Genomic DNA, 22,464 nt, shown 5'->3' with positions numbered 1-22,464 from the left:
ATTATTAAATTGAGGGTGTTTTAACCTCCGCCTAGCACCCCCGTAGAACCTGGTAAGAGGTACATTTTAGGAGAGTTACAATGATGTAAAGAGAAAAGAAAATAGATTTTACAGGTGTACTTTTAGTCTAATACATTGTTTTAATTATATATGAATATCATTATACGTATTATATACTCTGCACCATCTGCTGAGGTACTTCAGTTTGGGAATTAACACTTTTTTTTTTTTGACATTTCCGTTGAAGCAAAGAATTGTGGGTTGTGAGTGCCCATGAAGGATCCACCTGATGCCTCCTCCGAATTCCAGTGAAAGAAGGTCACATTTGAAGTGTCCTACTCGCTTTTCTGAAACGAGACATCCTCGATGAAGTATGCCGCCGACATATACGACCTCCGGAGGACGCAGCCTTCCAAACGAGACACAGCCATGACATTTAAAATAATTGTATGAACTCCAATTACATCTAAACACACGTTAATAAAAAAAAAAACAATTAGTATAGTATCAAATAAACAAGAGCTGATCAATAATAATGAAACCAAACTTCAGTGCATTGTTAAGCCATTTTAATAATTGCATAAAAGGTAGTGGATAAATGGTCTTGTCTTTCTAAACAAGAACAACTGAGGAGCTGCAACAGGTAATTTCACGTTTTAGCATTATTAGCAGTAGTTCACTCCGGCTGAGTTCTAAACCGCATACTCCCATACTACTATTACTACTTCTGCTATATGTGTCTATGGCAGAGCAGGATTGTAGTATGCAGTTACGAACTCAGCCTCTGTCTCAAAAGTGATGGCACATCTTCCCTTCCCCTTTCATTAAATTCGCACTGCGCGAATATACAAGCGTCCTGCTCTGCATGGCCCATGAGACCTTTTCCACAGACTGTGATGACGCGTTTCCGCCTTAGTTATCAGTGTTAATCTAGAAAACTTTTTATATTATACATTTTTTAAATATTGGGCTTAAGTTTATAACATTATAATTTGTGTTATATTACACTGGAATTACTAAAAAAAATAAATAAAAAAAAAATGAATTACTACAGCTGTGAGGGGGTTTCGATTACTGACTGAGAGAGTGACAGTAAATTTGACATCTTCTCCCATCTGATTGTCTTAATCAGCCGCACTTTATTTTTGTCCTCTTCTGGAAAGTCATTGAAAAGTAAAAGTGGATTTTTCCTCTTGCTGTTGGAGCAAATAGGTAAGTGTAAATAATATTGGCTGTGATCTCCCATGTATTACAATTCATCGCTGTGTAGAAGTGCAAACGTTTACTTCCACATTCCAAAACCCGGAGTGTGAAAAAGGTCTATTCTGTTTACAAAGAGGATACTGACAGCTTTTAATATTTCGCTCTTAGAAATCACGCATGGAGGGTTGCAGTGGCAGGCAAGAGGAGACAACAAACAAGTGTTTCGTGCAGGTACGTGCTTTAAAGGAAAATAATAAGCACTGTAAGGGGCCGTTCAGACTGAATGGGTTCTTGCGCTGAAAAGCTAGACGCAGCGCAAAACGCCGGTGTCCCGAGACACGTTTTAAAGAATATTCCTTATTCAGGACAAGGTAACCTCAGTCGACAGCATTTGTGGCATAATGTTAATTTCCAAAAAAAAAAAAATATAAAAATAAATATTCCTTTAGTAGCATCTGGCTGTATGAAAAAGCAGCTGGATGCATTGCAGCGTCCGTTTAGCGAAGGGGTTTTCAAAATATTTGATGCCAAGGACCCTCATATATGACAATCACCTTGCGAGGGACCCCCTCCTTAAATATATAAAGGCTGCTACATATTTTTGAGTGAAGACCTGAGAATTTTGTTTGTGTGATATTAAAGATGATTTAAATAATTAGCTTTTATTTTGTTATTGTACAAAAACCAAAAGGGATCTCTAGGGATGTAACAAGGCATCGGCCAATAATTGACCAAATTAAAACCATCGGCTATGACCTTCAATATAAACCACCAACATTAACGATAGTTTTTTTCATATCGGTGTTTTCAGGCTTGCAGTTGCAACAAAAAGTTTGTGAATTATATGAGTTATAACACACAAACAGTTGTACTTTTCAAATTTTTATTGAAGACATTGAGTAATCATTCAGTGCTGGCTGGAAAAATTAAGTGAACCACTTTTCCATAAAATCATATTGGAGTCAGGTGTTTCTATTGATTGTGTTTCTAAGGAGATGAGATTGGAATTGTGGGTTGCACAATCTACCCTTAAAATAAAGGCACACAAAGACTACTGAAAAATCTGTACTTTTCAAGAGAGATTGGTTTGTGTAAACCATGCCTCTGTCCCAACAACTCTCACATGCCCTTAGAAGATGCATTACAGAGATGTACAAAGCTGAAAAGGCAAAAAAGCATTGTTAAAGTCCTGGGTGTTCATCAATCCACAAGTGGGCAGAGGTTAAATTGGGCCGGAGCGCACCGGAGCGCAGCTCCGCCTCCTCAGGTCCACAACACACCCTGCCGGAGCTCAGCTCCGTCTCCTTCAGCACTAAATATTGTTATTCCACTTAAATTATTTTTCATCTCCTGACTCCTGGCAAATACATGGCATATGAGACTGAATAATTAGCAAGACTACACAGAGACACCCAGGCTACATGGAATTATCAGACGTCATAAAAGCATTAATCGCTGGTTCAGCACCCCGCCCACAACCATCAGGGGAAAACTGTCACTATTAAGACAGCGACGTTACCATGGAATCCCGCTAACGGCTAGAGCGATCGAATATAAAAATAGCATGTAGCTAGAACATGTTATATAACTAAAGCATGTTAGTTTACATGTTAAATGAACTACTAAATGAAAAATAACATCAGCTGCGTGAGCATTTAAAGTAATATATTGATTTTTAACAGTTTGCTTATAATGTAGGTGCACGACAGTGACGCCAGACTGCTCCTGTTTGTACTTATATGAGCCCATTATTATCCCATTTGTTACCTAATATTTATACACATATTACACAGAAGGAAAGGCTCCTCATTACCATGTGTGCTAGTCTTAAATAATAGTAATAATAATAATAATAAATGAATGTATTTATGAAAAATAAATACTAGCTGAATCTTGAAACTTTAAACTGCCACTGTTGATGTCTAATAAATTTTACCTTTAGATTATTTCATTTGAAACTGAAATATTTTGTCAAAATATAACAGTTACTTTTACTGTAAAATCCTGAAACAAATTTGTAAAGGTGATGTGTGTAATTATTAATATTTTTAACTATTTTGGTAAAGGGGCCACATCGGGTTTTAAGTGGGGGGGCACATTGTAATGCTTTTGAGATACAATGTTCTGCATTGATTTGGTTTTTGTAACTTTTAAGCCCAGAAATAGTTGTGTACTCAATTTTTTTGAAGTGTATCTGTGACTAATGGGACTATTCTGCAATTGCCTAAAGTATTATATTGCTCTCAAAGATAGATACTTTTCTATCAGGCATTACAAAACTCAATAAAGGCGGAGATTATAATTTTTTTTCCAACTCTACTTCCCTGTTAATTTGTTATTCAGTTTTACTAATAATAAAAAAAAACTTTATTGAACGTTTAATGTTTCTTGCAAAGCGGGCGAGTTTACTCTCTTTTTTTTTTCTTTACCCGTTTACATGCTAAAAGTGTCATGATGCGTTTCTCCTCGATAGTTTTTCAGCACTCAACAGAATAACACAGGCTGCATGAATATGATAAATAATTACTGCAAGAGTTACATTTACATACAGGTGCGAAGGGACTTCAACGTTTCTAAATTGTACAAATAAAAAATACATTTAGCTACATATTCGTCTCTGGCTTGCAATATTTTCAAACATGTTCCTTTCATACATTTTACGAGGGTGAAATCCGTTGCCTGTCTGTTAACATTCAAGATAAAAAAATAATAATAAAATATTTAGAATAGAAATTGTAAAGTATTTGTCTTTGTTTGAATAACTACTCAACCCTACCTTACACATTAATACTGGAAAAAGAGCCCCATTGGTGTAAAAACCCTAAGTCATTTTACTGCGGGATTTTGAATGATGACCATTCACGGTAAATAAGGGCTCCCCCTCCCTACAAAAGCCAATTTAACCACTGCAAGTGGGTGTCCTGCAAATGTCACTACAAGAGCACAAGGGGATATCCTGAAAGAGGTGAGAAAAACCCAAAGGTAGCAGTAAAAGACCTCCAGAAAACTACAAACTGCAAAAGCTTTTGTTCATGTGTCCATTTTCAGAAAAACACTGAACAAGAATGGTGTTCATGGAAAGACACTACGAAGGAAACCTCTGCTGTCCAAAAACATTGTGGCACTTCTCAAGTTTGTCCAAGACCATCTGGATGTTCCAAATGCTTCTGGGAAAATGATCTGTGGACAGTTGAAACAAAGTAGAACTTTTTGGCAAAAATGGGCAACGCTATGGTTGCAGGAAGAATTGCATGAAAAATGCAATCTCTCGGTACGATCATGATTTCAAGCTCGATTACACTTCCTAGCACTTGACGTATGCGTAGAGCACTAAATGGCACTATAGGAAATGTAATTGTGTTTGAAATCATGATCATGCCTAGAGATTGCAAAGACAAGATGTCAGTGAAAAACAAGTTCGATTTTGGTTTGTTCTCACCGAGCCACTGGAGTCTTACTGATTACTTTTATGTTTTATGATTTATTTATTTTTCCTTTTTAGAGTTCTGACCACCATTTACTTGCATTGTGTGGACCTACAGATATAAGATATTATTCTAAAAAGAAATTCATACACATCTGGGATGGCATGAGGGTGAGTACATTTTCATTTTTGGATGAACTATCTCTTTAAAACGGCTATGGAATCAAGACAGCCCAGAAATATTGATAAACTGAAATAAGTTTGTAGGAAAAAGTGGTCCTAAATTCATCCTCCAACATTGTGCAAGTCTTATAAGCAGCTACAGGAAATGTTTGGTGGAGGTTGTTGCTGCTAAATGAGGATCTACAAGTTACTAAATTCAAGTGTTCACTTTCTTTTTCCAGCCTAAACTGTGAATGATTACTCAGTCTTCAATAAAAAGTTTAAAAGTTCAACGGCTTGTATTATTAATTTAGTCAGATTTGTTTTTATGTGTGTTTATTATTGTGAGATAGAAGAAGATTAGACCACATTTTCTGAGAAGTCCAGGTAATTCCAAAGGGTTCACAAACTTTTTCTTGAAACTGTAAGCCTGAAAATGGCGATATGAAAAATCGATGATTGATTATTGGTGGTTTACAATATAACCTGTCAATTGAGTAATCAATCCAGAAATCCAGGTACTTCCAAACATGGCAGGGCTGGACTGGTAATCTGGCATACCGGGCATTTTCCCGATGGGCTGACTCAAGTTCAGGGGCAGACTGGCCATCGGGAGTACCTACCGGGCCGGTGGGTCAGCTGCGAAATGGGCCGAATGGGCCACGATAAGCTAAATTGAGCCGCCGGGTTATGCAAAATGGACCACAAATGGGGAGCATATGCAGAAATGGACAGCAAACTTTATTAAGATTAATAAAGTGCAGTACTGATGTATATTGATCATGAGAGATCAAGAGTTCAAAAGTCTGATTGCTTGGGGTAAGAAGCTGTCATGAAGTCGGCTGGTGCGGGTCCTGATGCTGCGATACCGCCTCCCTGATGGAAGCAGTGAGAGCAGCCCATGGCTTTGGGGGCTGGAGTCTCTGATGATCCTCCAAGCTTTTTCACACACCACCTGATATAGATGTACTGGAGGGAGGGAAGCTCACCTCCGATGATGTGTCTGGCAGTTCGCACCACCCTTTGCAGGGCTTTGTGGTTGAGCGCTGTGCTGTTGACGTACTAGGCAGTGATGCAGCCAGTCAAGGTGCTCTCTACAGTGCTGGTGTAGAACCGTGTGCTGATGTGATGGTTCATTCCAAACTTCCTCAGCAGTGTTAGGAAGAAGAGGTGCTGGTGAGCCTTCTTCACAATGGCTTCAGTGTGGACGGACCACGTGAGTTTCTCAGTAATGTGGACACCGAGGAACTTGAAGTTGCTGACTCTCTCCACCGGTGCTCCATTAATGGTGATGGGGCTGTGTTCTCTGTCTTTTCTCTTGAAGTCCACCACTAGCTCCTTGGTCTTACTGAAATTGAGGGAGAGGATGTGCTCCTGACACCAGCATGTCAGAGTGTGCACCTCTTCTCTGTAGGCTGTTTCATCATTGTCAGTGATCAGACCTACCATGTCATATCATCAGCAAACTTAATGATGACATTGGTGCTATGTGTTGCCACACAGTCATGTGTGTATAGGTAATACAGGAGTGAGCCAAGAACACAGTCCTGCGGGGCTCCAGTGTTGAGGGTCAGAGATGAGGAGATGTTGCTGCCAATTCTAACCACCTGACGTCTGCCTGACAGGAAGTCCAGGATCCAGCTGCACAGTGAGCTGTTTAAGCCTAGAGCCCAGAGTTTCTCATCAAGCTTGGAGGGCACTATAGTGTTGAATGCAGAGCTGTAGCCTACAAACATCATTCTCACATGTGTTCCTTTTTTCCAGGTGGGAGAGAGCAGTGTGTATTGTAGATGCAATGGCATCATCAGTGGAGCGGTTGTTGCGGTAAGCAAACTACAGTGGGTCCAGTGAGGTGGGCAGCACAGAGCAGATGTAATCTCTGATTAGTCTCTCAAAGCATTTGCTGATGATGGGGGTCAGAGCAACAGGACGGCAGTCATTTAAGCAAGTGATTTTGGATTGCTTTGGTACAGGCACAATGATGGACGTTTTAAAGCACGTGGGGAGTACAGTCAAAGAGAGGGAAAGGTTGAAAATGTCAGTAAAAATACCAGCTAGTTGGTTCGCGCACACTCTGATGATGTGGCCCGGAATGCTGTCTGGACACGGCTTTATGGATATTCACATGTCGGAAGGATTGGGTTACATCTGCTACAGAGATGGAGAGTCAACTAACATCTGTAGCTTCGGCCACAAGAGTAATTTCCCTCTAAATGATCATTATAAGTATTTAGCTCATCCAGGAGAGAGGCAGCGGTGTTCACAGTTTTATTCCCTTTGAAGTCCATGATGATATTTATTTCCTGCCACATTCTAGATTCGGTGGTGTTGAACTGTCCTTCAATCTGGGAAGTTGAAAATAGGCCCAATAACACCTCAAGGTGATAGAATTGATATGGTGCTTTCATACAAATAAGTTAAGCTCAATCAACATAATTTGTGGCAAAATATGTTAAATAAAAGCGGTTAAATTGAGGCTCTTACAATGGAAGTGAATGGGGCCAACATTGTGCCACAAATGCTGTCGATTGATCTTAACTTGTATTGAACCCGGAATATTCTTTTAAATGTCGAGTACAATTTTTTTCAAGCTAATAAAATAGATTTGGGGTTTTCAGATCCCAAACAGAACATTAGGGTGTAATTCCACATTAAGGTAAAACACTAGTTAGTCAGCTTCACTTTTGATATATTTGCTTCTCTCCATGTTCTTAGGTCAGCAGCTGACATGGCTGACCTGTCCTCATCTGTCCACAACAGAGGAAGCTGAGACAGCAGCAGCTGCAGCAAAAGTTCGGACAGGAAATGGAGGCTTTGAAGCTGCTACAGGGACAACCACAGCAGGAAACTCCACATTCAAATCCTTCCACAGGGCAGATGCTGCATCCAAAGCAAGGTGCGACTGAAACATTTAGCACGGTAGGCCAAAGTGTAATGGGGTTGCCATGAGTATAAAAGGTTTAAGCCTTGTCCCGGAGGAGTGTCAGTTTTATTGCAATCTCCATTGATGGGTTTATATATTTAGGCCAGGCTGTAGGTCCAGTTAACCACACTACTCCAACCGGACACCTGGTGATGACTAAGAAGGAGGGTGTCTGGCTGGTAAGGAGTATTTTTAGGAAAGACAAGGCTATGTGACTTGTGGAACATATGATATAAAAAAGATAATATCTGCACTGCCACTGATTGGACGGTGATAATAAATACTGGGTGGCTTAATAGGTCTCTCTAATATAGTGAAATAAACTATGAGCACAATGGACATGGACACCCAAAAACCACACCCACATTTGCTTGAGTATTTCATTTGAAAACAATTTGCATGAATTGGTTCTCCTTAACAGCTCACACTCTTCTGGGAAACCTTTACAATATATGTTTAAACATGATGTGTTTGACTGGGTTTAGGTCTGGGCTTTGTGCAGGCCAGTCAAGCTCTTTCGACTCATCCCTCCTTTTCTTTAAACAAAGCAAAATGGAGGTTACAGTGAGGCACTTACTATGGAAGTGAATGGGGCCAATTTTCAGAGGGTTTAAAGACAGAAATGAAAAGCTGAATTATAAAATCACTTACATGAATTCTTCTGTTAAAACTTGAAGTGTTATTTGAGCTGTAATGCATAGTTGTAACGGCAGTGAAGTTGTAAAATTGCATTTAACTTTACACCAGTAATATTAGCAAACAATTTTATCACACTTAAATCATGTTAAAACGCATGTCGTTTATGTCTTGTGGCTACCATTTTTAAACAGTGCATATTTAAATAATTATGGATTGGTCCTATTCCCTTCCATTTTAAATGCCTCACTTTAACCCAGATTTCTGCATTTCTTTCAAAATTAAATAAAAATAAATTGTTGTGGTAAGCAACATTATGCTGCAAATGCTGTCGAATGAACTTAACTTTCTATTCCTTTAATGGTAAACAGAGCATGTATGTCAACTGAACAAGGCCAGAAGATATGTATGCAAACATTTCTTTCTTCTCCCTTAGATGACCCAGAAATATGGGACTTTACTCTAGATGGCATTGATATGCTTGATGATCCGGCAGGAAGCTCTTCGGAACTTCTTGTACCAACACACCGACCCAACACAAAATGACGACACGCATCAAGACCTCTCAGAGAGCCAAATACCCGAGACCACCAGCTTAACCTCAGGGGCATGTTGTTCCTCAAGGCCAGTGAGGATATGACCAATTCAGATCATCAATGGGAGGAGGGAAGATCATTCTCAAAATAAATACGCAGTCATTCAGAATCTTTGGAATAAGGCAAGTGTATGCTTGCTCATTTGCAAGGGCATGCCCAGCTCTGGTTTTGCCTCTTCACTCATGCATACATCACACATCCCCAATATAAATAGCCAGTAACTTGGCACTATCATAGCTTGCAGCCTGTAGTCCTTAATTCTATATCCAGCCTGTGCTTGTTGACATTGGTTGTCCATTAAACAGAATAACATTTTATCTTCCATACGAATCTTTAGCTTCTTGTTTAATGTGGACATTGATAAATGTTATTTTAATTGTTAAGGTGGACAGCAGAGCCCACACAGACAAGACCAGATGGTGAAGGAACAAAGAATGGACACAACTTATTTTCTTTTTGCTATTCAATTTTGTACATGTAAAACTAAAAAAATGTCACAATATTAGTTTTTGACTGATGGAGCTTATGTTTGTAGTACAACAAATTTGTTATACTTTGAATGTCTAGTTATTGGTCAGTTGCAAGATAAGCTCAATCAACAGCATTTGTGGCATAATGTTACCATAAAAAAAAAAAAAAAAAACTTACAGTAAGGCATTTCAATAGAAGTGAATGGGGCCCGTCCTTAAACATTAATATACTCATCATTTCAAATGTATAGTCATAATATGCAACATGTGTAAACATGATTTTAGCGATAAAATGTATTAATAAGCTTATCTGTGTAAATGTAATATCCAATACCAAAATTCTAGAGTTTAGTTGTAATATTGGCTCTATAAAGAGATACAGTTATAAAATACATAATGTTTATGCCTTGTGGCTATAAATTTTAAATGGGGTGTATTTTAGCTTTTATAGACTGGCTCCATTCACTTCAAATGTAAGTGAAAATAATTTTTGTGGCAATTGAATTGAACCCTAAATATTCATTTTATAAGAAATATACAATGAGGAAAAAGTAAAAAAAAAAAAAAAGTGTTTTATTACACCTTTGAATACATACATTTTTTTTTTTTATTATAATTTTTTTGTTTTTTAACAAGACCAATAAACAAAATCAGTCACCAAGACCCTGGGCTGAAAATAATTAAACACATCAGCAGCAATTTATTTCCCCCCCTCTTGACCACATACATTTAATACCATTTTTCTATAGAAACAGGTGTGAGAAGTGGGTGAAAACATGCAGTTTTCAGAATTAATAATGTGACTGACAACAGGGGTGTATGCTTGTGATTATTAGTGGTATTTTAACAGTTTCACTTTCTGGTCAATTAAAGAGGATTCACAGACAGACAGATCAGTGCACTCAAGTATCAAAAGTAACAAGTAAACCTCCCCAGTCTGATAACCTTTAAACTGCATATTCTGCACTGCAGTAACAAATACCTTCTCTAGAGAAGTCAAGTGGATCATTTCAGAGGTGAGAGGAAGTCACTTCTGCAAAACGATTGGCACTCAATGTGTGGCTTCAGGAAAATTGTATTTTGGGGGACAGATACAAAAACATGAAGACAAATTGGTGCTGTAGCTTAATACTGTACTTCCTTTCTTGCTGTATTTGAAAATGCAGCATGTTGAATATCTGAACACAACACTTTTTCTATGGATAAAATTAGAACATGCATCCTATTTTGGTTACAATGGCCAAAATCAAGTGAATGCAATTACAATTTCTTTAACCTCTACAGGTAGGTTTGCATGGGATATGCATTTTTGTAAGACAGTCAAGGGAAAACATTATCCTGTGGTTTAAGGCTAGCTTCATTCAAAATGAAAGCGACATTGTGATATGATGAATTATGCTTTCATTAATAGTGGCTGATAGGATGCCCACCTTCAAGGACCACCCATAACCAAATAAAGCTCTCCATCCACCTAGATAAAAAAAAAAAAAAAAAAAAGAAAACTGAAAAGGGGTAGTGGTGAGAGTCTAAGATGCACAGTATTTTATTAATAAGTTGATCATAAATTATATAAAAAAATCACAAATGAATAATGCTATGAAATATGTTTAAGTATGAAGAGCTATAAAACCCTGCTTTAACCTTCCTCAATTGTATATCTTTGTCCTTTCTACTCCAACCTTTTTTGAAAATTAAGTATATTTTAAAGTAAAGAGAGAACCCCTAATACTTGCCAGACATTTTTCAAAGATGCTGTCTACCAATGAAAAAAAAAAATAAAATATATATATATATCTATATATATATTTTTTTCCCCAGCATCGCTACCTTCTTTACCCATCTTCCCAACATTCTAAACTCATGCATGTAGGACAAACATTGTCAGCACCCATTTATTCAAGTCAGTATCTCTTGTATTAAGGTAAACTTCAGATGCCAAGCTGGATATATTTTGCAGCACTGTAGTTCACTGGTTACACCAATGAATTTTATTTTATTACAATAAAGACAGCATCCATACCGTAGGATGCAAGGCTAACAAGAATATAAACCAGTCTAACCCCTTCCATCCCTTGTTGTCTAAATGTACACATTCATCTATCAGTCCAAAAATCTCATTCCAATGTTTAAATCAACCCTTTAAAATAGCAGGTTTAGTAGGATTCTAAAGTCAAATCATATATGAATCATGCCACTGTTTGGGGATGTCAAAGGACTAGCCCCTTGGAAACCACCTTAAAATCTCAACCTCATGAGGCACAGCCTGTCCCTTTACTTATCCCAACTCTTCCACAGTTGTTTCAGCTTGCCTGAGTGGTCCGTAGATTTGTTGACCCACAGCTGTTTCCGGATTTGTGGACTCCTGAGGGTATGAGGAAGCCCTGCTGTAGCCCTGCAGTGGGAGCTGCAGACTCCAGCAGGCCCACCCGAGTCCACTGTGGCGTGCTGTATGTGGGACTGGGGAAGCCAAACTGTGGACTGTTCAAACACAGTGAACCCTTGTGTTCTGTTGAGAGGTTTGATGGCATGTGGCCACCAATGGAGCAGAGCTGACCTGGTGCAGAGTATTTACGTGGCATCATCTAAGGAAAAGAGTTCACTTAAGATTATAACCAATTTAATACACAAACTGTTGATAATCTATAGCACAAATTAATAAAGCATGTTTGGAATGGAAAGTTAACATACACCATGGGAAAGTGAATTTTTCTTGGAGCCTTTCTTGACATGTGGCATCTTGTTCTTGGCATCCCTGGCCCAGTTATCAACCAACTGATGGAGGTCATCTGTAAATGTGCCTTTGCGTGGCAGATTAGTAGCAGGTGTTTGGTCCTGGTTCTGTCCATTCTCTGCTCTTTCTGGACTTGTGGTCCCTACAGTTTACAATAAAATTTATTGATTACGGTAATTTTGCACATGGCAAGTTGTGTGTGGATGCCGCGGAGAATAGCGTGAAGCCTACACACGAGCTATGTCTCTGCATTAACGTGCTCAACAAGCCACGTGATAAGATGCACGGCTTGTCGGTCTCAGACGCTGAGGCGACTGAGATTCGTCCTACTGAGATTGAGTCACTACGCCACCATGAGGACTTAGAGCACACTGGGAATTGGGCATTCCAAATTGGGGAGAAAAAATAAATAAAAAATAAAGCATTATATTGATACATATTGTTTTATGTCTTTCCCAAGATTGAAATAAATGCATTTTGACAAGTATATATAGTTTTAAATTTAAGCGCTTTCAAAATCTGTGATAATCATGATTAACTACAAAAATATGCAATTAATTGGTAATAAAATGTGCAATTGACTGACAGCACAAAACAAAAAAAAATGCATTTTGGAAACCCTTAAATACTTCAAAGAAATATTCTGGGTTCAATACAAGTTAAGCTCAATCGACAGCATTGAGCTCATCTTGTATTGGACCCAGACTATTCCTATCTATCTATAATGATAAAAGTCAAACCTTGTGTATGAACATATGAGCTTGATACAGTTTCAGAAGTTGAAGCCTTCCAAGCAGCGGACAGGTTGACTGAACTTAGACCACTCTGTGCAGATTGTTTGTTCCCTAAACAAAATCAGAAACATTTATAAAAAAAACTGTTTCACACAGATTGTTCACCAGGCCAGAACAGGATGTTATAGTAAGAGGTAAATCAATGAGCTCTGATACCTTGTTGAAGAGAACTGGCCAGAATGCCACTACGGTTTGATTTATTTCCTTTGCCCTTAGTTGGTCTCCGCCTGCTTCCTGCTATGGCCACTGTTGGAGGAACAACCACAGAGGGCGGGGTTTTGCCCAAACGTCTAAACAGTTCTTCAATCTCTTTTTTCTGTTTATTATGTAAAGTCTGGATCTCAGCAATATGCCTGCAAAGAGAAACAAAAGGTAGATTCATGAGCCATTGACAGAAGATAATTTGGTAATCACCTTTTCTATATATAGACCTATTCAGTTGTAGTTCTAAATGTGAAAGCCATTGTAGTCCTTATGTAGCCACTTATGTTTTTAAAGCACACAATTTTTTTTTAATTCATGTTTAAGGTATGGCTGTGTGTAATTTATGTATCAAGCCTCTTCAAGTAATGCTTACCACAGATTAAATATTAAAATTGTTGTACAAAAAAAACCTATTTGAGACTAAAGGCCAAAGTATACTTTTTACATGCAACGCAAATTTTGTTGCACACTTTTGCACACTACAAACATGGTCAGTGTCGTCTGCACGTGCATCTGGCGTTGACAATACTAAAAGACTATTACAAATCATTTGTAGTGCACGTGTCAAACACTTCTGTAAAAAAAAGTGTATACATTTTACCACACTCGACTGTGTGTGCCAGATGGAACAGCACGAGTAAAAACAAAGTATAGCCTTTACATAAATGGATAAGTTAATTGAAAAAAGCTTTATAACAACGCAAATGTCAGGGATACCTCTCCCTGAGCTTGTTCATCTCTTCTTTAAAGCCCTCATCCTCTGGTTCAGAGTCGTTATCACTGCTAAGGTAGTGATTTGTGATGGACATGCTTGAATATGTCATCTTCGAATCTTTAGTGGTGGCCTGTCCATCAACAGAGCTCACAGAGGAAATCCTCCCGTCTGCTGGAGTCACGGAGAAGCGGCCCACTTTGATGTCAGTGTTGGAGGTCACCTGAAAGCGGCCAACTGTAGAGGTACCTGGGATGGAATTAGAACTGGCCCAGGGCAGGGTTTGAGATTTATGAACAGTGTTTTCAGGGCTAGAGATTGATGAAGTTGAGGAGGAGGTAGATGAGGATATCGAAGAGGGAGTGATGGAGGAAGATGAGTTTACAACTGCTGAATCTGGAGGAGCACAGACTGGGTCTTGATCGCTGGCCACAGAAACCTAAATTTAGATTGAGTGGGATATGTATAAATTTGATGTGCAAAAATATAAGACACATTTTAATTTAGTTCTGGAAGGCTACCTGAAATCGGCCAAGTCTGAAACCTTTGTCTGGTGGTGATGTGGCTATATGCTTTTCCTCTGCGTTGGTTTGTCCATCTGGTTGATTTACAGCCACAGAGGTCTTCAAAAACAGGACATAGAGAGTAAAAAGAAGAGAATGAATTTTCATGACTTTTCTAGTCTAATATGCTGGAGAAATATTTAGATCACAGCATTACTACGAACATTCACTATTAACAATTCCATGACTTTAAAATTATATAAAATTTCCATGACTTTTCCAAGCCTGGAAATCACAGTTTTAAAATTCCGTGATATTTCCTCGTTTTCCATAGTAAAAAAAAAAAAGTCTATGAAGACTTAGTTATCCAGGCCAATGTAGAATATGGTATATTTATTCTAATCAATTGGTGAAAAAGCAAATAAAATGTATAAATACTATTCCCGACACTGAATTAACAACTTCGCCCACCTGTTGCCTTTGTGGGGAAGGCTCTGCAGATGGTGTCTGGGCACAGCTTGTAGGAGTTCCTGCCTGGCCAATAGAAGCAAAAGCACCAGGTGCAAATTGCCCACTTGAGCTGAGAGACAAACTAGGAGGCACAGAGACTAAGCTAGGAGCATTTGTGCTGATAGTGTTGGGTGGTGAAGATGTTGGAGCAGTCTCTCCAGATCCATCAGGTTGAGTGGAGGAGCTCTGTGAGGAGTCCTTGAAAAGGGAACGCAGCTTCTGGTCCAAAGCATGAATGTCCTCAATACCAGGGGGCTTTCCTTGGGAATCACTTTCACTCTCTCCCACTGCAGCTGGCTGCACTATGGGGACAGTTGAGGTGGTGACTTGCACCTGATCGATGGAGGCTAGAGTTTGGTCACCATTAGTTTGGACCATCAAGCTATTGCTCTCAACCTGCAGACCCACAACTGTTTGGGGACTCTGGTAAGGTGCAGAAGGGCTGGGAAGTGATAATCGACGCTGGGGTGTTAACTCAGCTGGGGAGGGAGACATCCTCCCTGTACTGGTTTGCTGATTGGCAAGCGGAGGAGTGGAACCTTGAGTGGTGACAGCTGCCAGAGTCGTAGAGGCTGCTGGAGCAGGACTCTGGTACAAAGACTGAGAAGTAGGTGGATTACAGGTATCTGGGGCAAGACCTCCAGGTGTGGCTGGTATCACAGAAATCTGGGTAGAACTCTGGGCCAAGTTGGCTTGGTTCTGCTGAACACTGTTGGCTGATGTTGGATCGGACAGTGGAACTAAGAATGGAAGGATAATATGAATATATTTCTAAAATAAAAATATTATAATGATTAAAAATATATGCAAGCACATTATTATTATGATCAGACCTGGTGCAGAGTCTTCAAAAGATGTGTTGGCAGAAGGAGGCCCAAAGAATGGTTCCCGAAGTCGTGCTTCTGGTACTGGGCTTACTATGAAGCGTCGGCCTGCTGAATGTACAACTTGAGCTGCCATGCTAGGTGGCACGCCTTCTAAACAGTAACATCAATAATAAATAAAAATATTGATAAGCAATATTAATGACTGCAAATTAAATGATGGGGTGGGTAATTTTTTTTAAAGCCCATCACTACAGTTACACTTACCAGGCACAATAGATGTTGAAATTTCAGGTATTTGCTGGCCCAAATTATTGATCACCTAAAGTGACAAGTTTTTATTGAATTTTATTGGTGGTCCTCATTTATTATATGTAATCTTGGGTCTTATGAAATCTTTGTTCATACCTGTTGGCTATTTTTTTTAGCTTTTCCTAACCGATCTGCCATTTGAATGACCTCTTCAACCTGCTCTACGAAGGACTCCCGCTCACTCTCGCGGATAAAATCACTTTTGACCTAACACAATAATGAGCAAAGTTACACACAAACCATACGAGTATGTTCCAAGTCCTCCAATGTTCTAAAGATGACCCAAACCAAAATAAATGTTTACCATAATTTCAGCAATTTCTACAGGATTATCTCCATCCAAATCAAATTTGAATGTGACCATCTTCCTGTTGTGGGTTTCCAGCTGGCATTCAGCCACTCTGTCACCAATATTAGAAATCTACAAAAAAATACAAATACACAAATGTACACATAAATGTATTAACTTCTTTATCACTGTGAAACAATATCAAATTATATTGTTGATATTGAAAATCCTATATCCAATTTTTTACTTATAAAGAACTCACTTCAAAAACTGCTCATCCAAGTTTAATTATTTTGTGCATTTAGTTACACATAGATAATAATATTATGTTCATGGGTTATTAATATAGTAACATGTACACTATAATGTAAAGTGATACTAGGTACCACCAACAACAAATTAAATTTGACTTGAATGGAACTCTTACATTGAGCACATTGAGCTTGGCCTTGGCCATCTTTTCGTGACGTGATCGGCTGCGTACAGAACGCCTTAGGGGTTGTTTAATGGAATGCCCCTCGTGCCTGCCCTCGTTCCCATCACTCAGACCAGACGCAGCATCTGAGTGACCACTGAGAGCAAACACAAAACACCATCCATTGGTCAACGTTCTCCATATTGTTAATAATGGAAGGTTAATATCAATACATATAAATCTATTCTAGAAATCTATAAAAATAAAATTAAAATATACCTCTCTGTGGAGGCTGGAACCAGAGGTTGTGTCTGCTCTGGTGCCAGCAGCTGACATACGCTTAGAGGTGGCTGTCAGAGAATCGACAGAAGAAGAGAAACTTTCAATCACACACTCCTACAATACACGTTCACAGGGAAGACATGAGCTGCATCCTAATATCTATACTACCCTACCATATACATATAGTATGCCAAAAACAGTAAACAAATGGAGTAGTATATCCGAATCCTCAGTATTTATAAAACAGTAACCAAGAATTGGTTGAATGGGATTCAGTGAGATTCTGAAGTGTGGTTAGACTAGAAAATTTCCTATGCAATAATGCCTTAATTAGGACACGTTTAGGACACGTCATGTTCAAACGCTGAATAAAAAAAAATAAAAAAAAACAACGGCAGAGAACTGCGAGTTGGACGTTTTTTTTCCCCAACTGTAAGCGATATATATATTTTTTTACCCAACTGTAGCGAACTTTCTTGGTGTGTATGTATATATATATATATATATATATATATATATATATATATATATATATATACATACACACCAAGAAAGTTATTCCTTAAATGGTGCTTGTTTAAAACCAGAGAAGACTGTTATCGCGGTTGTAATTATACTTATTTATTCACGTCACAGGACAATGCCCACGTTCCTGGATGAAGTATGTCCGTAATCAATTCATACTATCGCATGCATATCTAAAGAACATACTGTTTTACCGACTGAGAATTGCGTCTTTTATCAAAAACAGTACATACTCTGACGTTATGCAATTTTTGGACGCAGCTATGGGCCTTGGTTTGGTTTGCGGTTACTCTGAAGTCAGGAACACAGAAACAAGACTTGAGGGGGAAAAAAAACTGGGATTCAGACTAGTGATCGACGGATAACAATCTCTAGAAAGGAGGGTACCGAATAGCTGATATAATGGATATGTATAATGATAATTGGTGTTCAGAATCAGCTGAACACACTGCCCACTTGGCTGATTAACAAAAGTGGTTGCTCCTCCTTTAGACAGTTCTAAGATCTAAAATTCTTGTAAAGGACAATAAACATTTAAGTAAACTTTGAGCAAATACTAAGTAGGTGTTAATCTAATTTCAGCAATTTTGTGTACTTCACAGTTGCCATCATTACACTGTATTTATGTATATATATATATTGACACTATATCACCCAATTACCAGCTTATTTCCTACAAAACCCATATCAGTCACCCACTAATTCACACACCACAGTCTTAGGCACAGCTAGTACCTGACAAGCCTGATATAGAAAATAGAGCTGTTCAGCATTTGGAGGTGGTGAAAAAATAGGTGGGCTGAGTTGGCATGCCCATGTCTGATGTGCATATAAGAGCAGCATGCAAGAGAGAGATGGAGAAGTAAAGAACAGTGACATTAGTGTGCATACAATCAAAAGAAACCACAAAATCCAAGAAAAATATTAAGATTGCAAGAATGCTACAAAATGACAGGATGTTGTGTGGAAAGCACAGAACAGTCATCATTCAACATGCAGGTGCATACTATGGCAGTAAATAAATCTGACAGCCACCAGATGGCACTACTGATACAGTACCTGCAAGACATGAGGCCCCTGCAGTGTTTGAGGTGGAATGACGGTCTGAGGGGGAATACTGCCATCCTGAGGTGGCTGATGGTACTGCAGGGAGACAGTAGGCTGAACAGCAGGGGGCAGAGAGGGTGGCTGTTCCATTACCTAAGTGGAGAGTTCATGTATTTTTCCAAAAGTGCTTATGTAACTCTGGTTACAAACAATGCATATATACATAACCAGGTTCATGGTGTTTCTTGTCATCTATGTTATGGATCATATGAAGTATACCTGTGGTGGGGCCGCAGATCCATTCTGGGGGATAGGGCCTATGGTCGAAGCACTGCTGACCTGCTGCAGAGGAGCTTGTGCTTGGGGATGTGACTGATGAGGAAGAGGAATTTAGCAGGTAACAGAGGAAAGCAAAGAAATTAGTCTTGTGTCTTCAGTTCTAGTGTCATCAGAGATTCCATTTTGTTAAGATGCAGCAACTGAAGGCTACTGCGATAGTAGACAGACACTTGATTTTGGAATTGAGCCACTGTTTTCTTGTTAAACTGCATGCAGGTTAAACTAATAAAATGAGAGAGAATGGCTCACCATGCTTTGAGGATGGGTCATGGTGTGCTTTGGCTGCGGATCAGGCTGTACAGAGCTGAAAGACACACCTGCCTGAACAGGCTGAGACTCAGGAACAATCCCTGAACCTTGAGGGTCCACAAAACCCACAGCTGTGAGACAATTAGAAGTTGTGTCAAAGAAGGCACTAGATGTTTTTGGTTGTGAATTCCTATACAAATGCATGACAGTTTACACGATTCTGAAAATACTGCCCAGACAGAGCAGAAAACAGAGGCAAGGCAAAGCCACAATATTTTTAGACAACTAACTGGATGCTCCAGGCTGTTGCAGCTGCTGGTCAGCCTCTGATTCCTCAGACTCCATGATGACTGGGGCCAGAGCGGGAGCAGGGGGATTGGCATGAGCATGCGGTCCAGGTTGTTGGGTTTCACTCGGAGCCTCGAGTCCTTTCTGCTCCATCTTCCTCTTTTCCTGTTCCTCTCTTACCAGTTTTCTCTGCTCTCTTTTACGGCATATCAGGGAAACTCTGTCCTTTATAGATTTTGCAATGGTTTTATGGTCACCCTCGCACACATAGCCTGAAACGACCTACAGAAAAAAGATTACTCCTAATGAAGGCCTTAAGACAACCAGCCAACATTAATTCCATTGACAATAACATGGAAGGCTACAGGTTAACTAACTGAATATTAAAACAATGTGAGCGATACAAAAAGAACAGAAATTGAAGCATCTTTACCATTTCTTGGGCAACATCATCTGGGACGTCTTTGCTCAGGTCAAAGGAAAACTCAATGGCTTCATTTTCCTTGTATTTTCCTTTAAGCTTCTTTACATCTTCAATGCGCAGCAAAAGCTTTATGGCCACCAGCTCTCCATCATCCTCCTCTGCCAATTCTACACGAACCCCAGTCTCCTCCTGGAAAAAGGCATGGCTCAGGAGGTCTTTGATGCAATACCTATAAAGGAAAAAGGAGAAAAACTGATTAAGTATACTAAATTTACATTTCTGAATCAAACAAACAAACAATGAATTGTGTTGTAACAACACTGCCGATTTAATTTGAAGCTAATAAAAAACAAGGCTGTGAGGGATAGACATACAGTCCCTTCAATATGTCATACTGCTGTGTATCTGGATGCTGACTGTTCAGTCAATAAAAATACCACGAATTTCCAGTGGTCAAAAATATATTTTTTGTTTTGAAAAATAGATGTAACCTTGGACCTTAAGATATCTGAACTTGGAGTCGCATGGCGCCATGCGAGGGTCGGAAGTCTGAACGACGAGGTCTGTGTACTTTGAATGTGCTAATTTTTCATAATTTTTTAATCAGACTGGTGAGATTCGATACACCCTGCTACATAACTGTTCTAAGAAGCCAACATGTCAAAGAATTCAAAATCCTTGGGCTCTGGCGATATTAAAAGACACTTACGTGCTCAAGCTGATATCTCAGACAGGCCCGCAAACCAGGGACTCAGTTTGGACAGTGCGGGGGGGACAAATGCAGTGGCAACTGGCGAGTATGCCTGTAATGCTGGCTTAAGTCGTAGCACACATGGGGATCTTGCTGTAATATGTCGATCGATTACGGCGATGGAGGCGAAATTCTCAGAGTTGGTTACAAGAATCGGGGACATTGATTATCTGGAGTCATCTGAGGGGGAATTAGCTGCTAATCCGCTAGCGACCAAGATAGACTTGGAACGCGTTTGGGAAAACCTGGAGGATTTGGGGAATCGTAATCGGTGAAACAACGACTGAATTGTTGGAATTCCTGAGCACGAGGAAGGCAGAGATATGATGAAATTCCTAGACGAGCTCTTCCAGAGTCTGCTCGACATAACAGTCCATAAGCTGGAAATCAAGTGAGCTCACAGACTCCCAGCTCTCAGAACTGCGGAGACAGACAGGCCCCGATCAATTCTGGCCAAATTTCTGAGATCATCCGATAAAGATCTTGTGTTACAGGAGGCGAGGAGTAAAGGAAGGCTTTCTTTATAATCTTGCCTTTATAATCTTATTTTTGACACACAATACATTTATTCTAATATGTCAAAAGTTAATAAGTGGATTGTCTCTCTTTTTCTTAAACGTAAGAAATATTATATTGTGTTTCTTCAAGAAATGCATCTTTCCTTGCAGAAAGCTGAAAAAGTTAGGAAGATATGGGGTGGACCTGTTTTCTTCAGTGCTGGCTCAAGTAAGAACAGGGGAGTCATTAAAGTGATAAGTAAAAGCATCTACAATTCAAATGTCTCAAACAGATTAAAGATAAATTAGCGAGAGTCATTATTGTTTTAGCAGAAATTCAGGGTCAAATGTTGATTTTGGCTAATATTTATGTACCCAACGCTGATGATCAGGTCTTTTATAGATCTTGAAGGGATGTTGCAAACTGTTGGCACCCCTCGTGATATAATATTGTAAGGAGACTTTAATCTTTTGATGGATTCAGTCCTTGATCATAGTTAAGCAAAAGTGTGTAAGACCCCAAGAGCAACATTGACGCTTCACAGGATGTGTAAAAATCTTGGTCTTACAAATATTTGGAAACTTTTAAACCCATCTGGGAGGGAATGCAAATTTTTTTCATCAGTCCATAACATTTACTATATAATAGATTTTTTTTTAATATCTAAATCCCTCATATCATCTGTTTTTGATTGATCAATTGGAAACACCTTAGTCTCAGATCACTCCCTGGTGAGTTTAAAGGTGTTGTCATATATGGAGAAAAAGAAATCAAATAGTTGCCACTTTAATTTATACCTTTTGTAAAATCCTGATTTTCAACAAATGTTAAAGGCTGAAATCAATGTTTAAATGGAGACCAACTGGTCCTCAGTATACTCTGTGGGCATGGCCTGGGAGGAACTTAAGCTGTTCTTAGGGGTCGGATCATACAGTATGACTCAAAAAATCCAAAGCACGAGAACTTGTGGAATTGGAAGGGAATATTAAAAGTGCTGAGGCAGAGCTGAAGTGCCGAATGCCATCTGATGGCCTCAGAGAATTGACCCGATTGAAATACAGATATAATACTATTTTGTCACGGAAGGTGGAGTTTTGGTTATTCAGAACAAGACAGTCATACATTGAGTCGGGGTACAAAGCAGGGAAGCTTTTGGCTAGATATATAAAACAGTCTTTTTCTACCATTCCCTGCTGGTGGTGAAATATTTACCTCAGCCATTGATATCAGAATTCTTTAAAAGCCTTATTATCTTGATCTCAATAGTTCCACGTTTTCATCTACAATGAGGATATTAGAAATTGAGGAACCATTAGAAATCCCTAAAATGGCAACGGATCCAAAAATTTACTT

At 39.1% G+C, this 22,464-nt stretch overlaps 1 protein-coding gene across 5 annotated transcripts in view; it reads right to left on the bottom strand.

Moving 5' to 3' along the window:
* Positions 1 to 9,973: 9,973 nt before the first annotated feature.
* The window catches only part of LOC127638150 (serine/threonine-protein kinase WNK1-like), a 31,103-nt gene continuing 18,612 nt past the window's right edge, over positions 9,974 to 22,464 (bottom strand). For 3 of the 5 annotated variants that reach the window (XM_052119543.1, XM_052119546.1, XM_052119544.1), the window contains exons 7-25: positions 19,872 to 20,091; positions 19,441 to 19,720; positions 19,151 to 19,281; positions 18,842 to 18,934; positions 18,575 to 18,715; positions 16,988 to 17,058; positions 16,721 to 16,865; positions 16,309 to 16,425; positions 16,101 to 16,211; positions 15,960 to 16,014; positions 15,702 to 15,845; positions 14,830 to 15,608; positions 14,377 to 14,478; positions 13,861 to 14,294; positions 13,096 to 13,292; positions 12,886 to 12,990; positions 12,103 to 12,287; positions 11,724 to 11,996; positions 9,974 to 10,885 (exon numbers count right to left, since the gene is read on the bottom strand). In XM_052119543.1, the coding sequence (XP_051975503.1) occupies positions 10,847 to 10,885; positions 11,724 to 11,996; positions 12,103 to 12,287; positions 12,886 to 12,990; positions 13,096 to 13,292; positions 13,861 to 14,294; positions 14,377 to 14,478; positions 14,830 to 15,608; positions 15,702 to 15,845; positions 15,960 to 16,014; positions 16,101 to 16,211; positions 16,309 to 16,425; positions 16,721 to 16,865; positions 16,988 to 17,058; positions 18,575 to 18,715; positions 18,842 to 18,934; positions 19,151 to 19,281; positions 19,441 to 19,720; positions 19,872 to 20,091 (3,622 nt within the window). In that variant the 3' untranslated portion in view covers positions 9,974 to 10,846. Of the gene's footprint in view, positions 11,997 to 12,102; positions 12,288 to 12,885; positions 12,991 to 13,095; positions 13,293 to 13,860; positions 14,295 to 14,376; positions 14,479 to 14,829; positions 15,609 to 15,701; positions 15,846 to 15,959; positions 16,015 to 16,100; positions 16,212 to 16,308; positions 16,426 to 16,720; positions 16,866 to 16,987; positions 17,059 to 18,574; positions 18,716 to 18,841; positions 18,935 to 19,150; positions 19,282 to 19,440; positions 19,721 to 19,871; positions 20,092 to 22,464 lie in introns of all 5 variants that reach the window. The other 2 variants (XM_052119547.1, XM_052119548.1) reach the window with 2 other exon arrangements.

This window comes from Xyrauchen texanus, chromosome 46, assembly GCF_025860055.1.
Source record: "Xyrauchen texanus isolate HMW12.3.18 chromosome 46, RBS_HiC_50CHRs, whole genome shotgun sequence".
Lineage (NCBI taxonomy): Eukaryota > Metazoa > Chordata > Actinopteri > Cypriniformes > Catostomidae > Xyrauchen > Xyrauchen texanus.
The sequence above is the reverse complement of the archived record's forward strand: the minus strand, read 5'-3'. Positions and strand labels throughout refer to the sequence as shown.